The sequence below is a fragment of the Cariama cristata genome, unplaced genomic scaffold (assembly GCF_000690535.1).
Source record: "Cariama cristata isolate BGI_N322 unplaced genomic scaffold, ASM69053v1 scaffold8997, whole genome shotgun sequence".
NCBI classification, from domain to species: domain Eukaryota; kingdom Metazoa; phylum Chordata; class Aves; order Cariamiformes; family Cariamidae; genus Cariama; species Cariama cristata.
Genome location: NW_009627140.1, coordinates 1 through 3,704, shown reverse-complemented (window position 1 = coordinate 3,704; position 3,704 = coordinate 1). Strand labels below are relative to the sequence as shown.

General features: G+C 38.4%; 1 protein-coding gene across 1 annotated transcript in view; it reads left to right on the top strand.

Moving 5' to 3' along the window:
* Nucleotides 1–3,638, top strand: part of EYS (eyes shut homolog (Drosophila)) — a gene marked incomplete at its 3' end in the record, with an annotated part of 56,836 nt that extends 53,198 nt beyond the window's left edge. Inside the window, exon 3 of the mRNA XM_009704332.1 lies at nt 3,445–3,638. Within this exon, the coding sequence (XP_009702634.1) occupies nt 3,445–3,638 (194 nt within the window). The remainder of the gene's footprint in view (nt 1–3,444) is intronic.
* Between the last annotated feature and the right edge of the window lie 66 nt (nt 3,639–3,704).

Genomic DNA, 3,704 nt, shown 5'->3' with positions numbered 1-3,704 from the left:
CCTGCTCAAGACTGAATTCTTCCTAAAAGAAGTTAGGCAGTTGGTAGAGTTTTTTATTAAATTCACTCTAGATAGACCTATGAAAGACGTGATTTGTGTTTTAGACCATGAGTGCAGTTGCTACCTCAGTATCTTCATTTAAATTGATCCTCCTTGACCTGGTTAGGTAATTGGCTCCCAATTAAAACTGAATGTACTGTTTTTTCCAAATTAACAAAAAGAAAAATATAAATTTTGCCCTTTGCAAGGAGATGCCAAGGAGAAAAGAAGTTAAACACCTTTTTTGCTGTCCTCGAACCATTAATTTTTTTCCTTGATATATCTCTCGTGCTGTGATTAACAATATTTCCTTATACCCCTTCAGGCTTCTCTCTATTCCTCTTCTAGATACTTTTAGTCTTTCCTAAAAGAAAGTTCCACTATCTCCTTTTTTAGCAGAACAACGCCCTTTTCCTACTTTGGCTACAAATAGGCATAGCATTACCAAAAAGGCACCTCTTTCATCTGGTTCCCCCAACCAGCCTTCGTTATTCTGTGTTATTTTGTTCATTTAGTCTTTCCCATAATAATCCCATCCAGTTCTATTGTTTAACAAAAGGCTAAGAAATTTTCAGTAATGGTGGCAGAAAAAATGGGGAGGATTGAATGGATTCAAGGGTGAAAAGATGGCAGGACCAATTTATTAATCCACTTGGCTTGTGGAACTACACTTTCTGGCTTTCCTTTGGGTAGAGCAGCTGGGGACACTGCTCTGCTGATCTGCCTTCTCCTGTTTAGTAATGTGAGTGAGACAGGAGCACTCATTCTTGTCAAATGTGCCAAATAAAAGGAAAAAAAAAAAGATAAATATTGATACATAACCTCATCTATGAGTACTGCCGGGGTACAATATTGTGCTGAAGTCTAACAGGACAGCTGAATACTAAATTGAATAATGAGAAACAATTCACCAATCTGTCTCTCTTCATGTTGCAAATATTCTCTTATATATGTACTAATACCAGTCAACGGCCTTGTTCTGGAGACAAGCCTTCTTAGCTTTTCCTATTAGCAAGGCCTAACATCTGCAAGATGCAATATATTTTTACTGTAATTTGGTTACTATGGTGATGAGGGATAGCAACAAATACATGAACGATTCTTTGAATGTCCTCTGATGCTAAAGAAAAGTGAATAATCTGTCCTAAAAGATAGATCCAATTCATTTTGTGTTATTGGAACAACTATTGCCAATGAACTGAATGATAAAAAGAAATCGTGTTTTGACCCTTTTTCTGCTAATGTGATTTTCTTGTACAGCCTTTGTTGCATCAGCTGTTCTGGCACATAATAGAGACAGTGTGATATTTGGATGTCCTGATAAATGTTGTTCCACACACTTACAGTTGCTCTCTGTACCTAGTCTGTTGACAAGGAAACTATTAGAGGCTCGCATACTTATCTATTAATTCGTTTAGAACAAAGTAGCTATGTTTACCTTGCAGTTTAAAATTCTGAGTTAAAAGAATTCTGTTTACCATTTCAAAACTATACATCTTTTTGTAAAGTATAATTTATTCTTTTATGAATGTTTATTTTTAATACAGTTGATTCAAGTGACTAACAAAATGTGGAATCAATACATACTACTACTTCAGAATAGATTTATTATGAAGTTAATGTTATTGCTACAGCAAATTATTGAAAAATGCATCTGATGTAATCTGTAAGTATGTGTTAGCAGGGTGGTTTAAATCAGAGTACCAAAGTACAAGAGGCATATTTGCTACATAATTTTCCAGAAGTAAATGGAAGTAAATTTTTAGCTGCTATAATTCTGTATCTTTGATGTTGCACAATTAAAAAGAGTTAATTGTCCAAAACACTTAGGCAGCTTGTAACTGTTGAGGTATGCAAGCAGATTACTAAACCCCTGACTGGGATTACAATAACTGAACAGAACATGGGAAAGTACTGGACATAACATGGGCAGCTGCTGAGCTTAACAAGTAACTGAGTGAGTGGCTGACAAAAGTTACAGGTAGCACCATGAGTGATGACCAGATTTCACAAACAATTAGGGGAGAATTTTGTGAGAGACAGGAAAACATCACAGATAATTAAAGCGGGAGAATTCAGGACATTTTGTGGATTATTTTCTTGCAAGGCCAACAGAGCCTAGGTAATACTATTGTAATCCCATATAAAGCCAAGATTATCTAGGTAATCCTATCAGAAATACTGAATTGTGTATGGAGGTGAAAAAACTGGGGGCAATGGCGACAAACACTTAGGTAAGGGTTGTTTATCTGGGAGAAGGGCGAAGAAAGATAGGGATCAAGGTGGATGGGAGAAGTACAAATATGGGAAAAAGCAGAGAAAAGGTGATAAAAGGGCTGGCTGAGTGGAAGCGGGCTGCTGCTCATTATGCTTCTGTGGCTGAGCAGGCATCTGATCACTGCGGTCTCTTCTCTTTACTGCTTCTGCGTTACTACCCTTTCTAGTGGGCAGGGGTGGGCTTTCAAGCTGGGCTAACCAACAACTAGAATGATACCCAGATCTGGAATGACTCAAGGTCTGAGCCAGCAAGTTGGCAAGAGGTTCAGGATCCGGGTATGGATATCAGACAGACCTAACACCTATGCTGTCATTTGAGGGATCTATTAACGTGGGTTTATTTCTGTGTTTAAAAAATGAGGGAGTGCATATGTTTGCTGGTGAACTTCAATACTGACTAGCCAGAGAGGAGGAAAACTTTTCAGCCATCGTTGCTGTTCATGCTCATGTGAGTGCTTTTGTGTTTCTGTGTGGGGAAAGACACTGCTCGTCATGTTGATCCATGCAGGCACTGTGCCTGTATTGTGGGGGGACTCGCGGGCGTTTTGTGTGTTGGGGGGGGGGGGGGGTGGGGGGTGCCTGTGCGCATGATTGTGTGTGCACCCACTGAGGGTACATTCAGCTTCACTACTGGCTGGGTCTCTAAACAGAAATAGGAACAACCATCTTGGTCTGAAAGTCCACTGAATTCATCTTCCCTAATAATAACCACTACGAGAGAGATGTTCAATTACTGTTCAGGGTCTTCTGGGACTATGGTTCCTGTTCTCCTCCTCCTTTTGCTACAGATAAGTCTAGTCATTCCCACATATTTCTACCACATTTATTCACTAAAACAAACAAAAAAAACCCATACAGGAATATTTTAAGTTCTTTGCTTTTTAAATGGTGATAGTTTACAGATGTTCTAGTCAGTAACTGGAGCTTCACAGTGTAGACAATTTAAGAAAAACACAATAAATAAAATCCTCTCAATCCCTCCTAAAAATAAATTAAAAAAAAAAAGAATTAATGAGAAAAAATAGGTAACCACAACATAGTGACAAGGTAACGTTCATGGACAGCATATCAAGAGGCACCATTCACTCACTCAAACACTCCCTAAATTTTTATACTTATTTCTTTTAGGTCCATTTTGCGAGGAGCCTAGTGATCTGTGTGCATCTCAGCCATGCCTGAACGGAGGCACATGCCAATATGATCAGTCTGGATATGTTTGTGATTGTCCTGCTGGTTTTCTTGGTCACGATTGTGAAATTGATATCAATGAATGCTCTTCAAGTCCATGTCAGAACAGAGGTACATGTATTGATTTGCCAAATGTAAGTATAAACTTCAGAGATTCCCTATTTGAACATGGAATCATAGAATCACAGAATCACAGAATG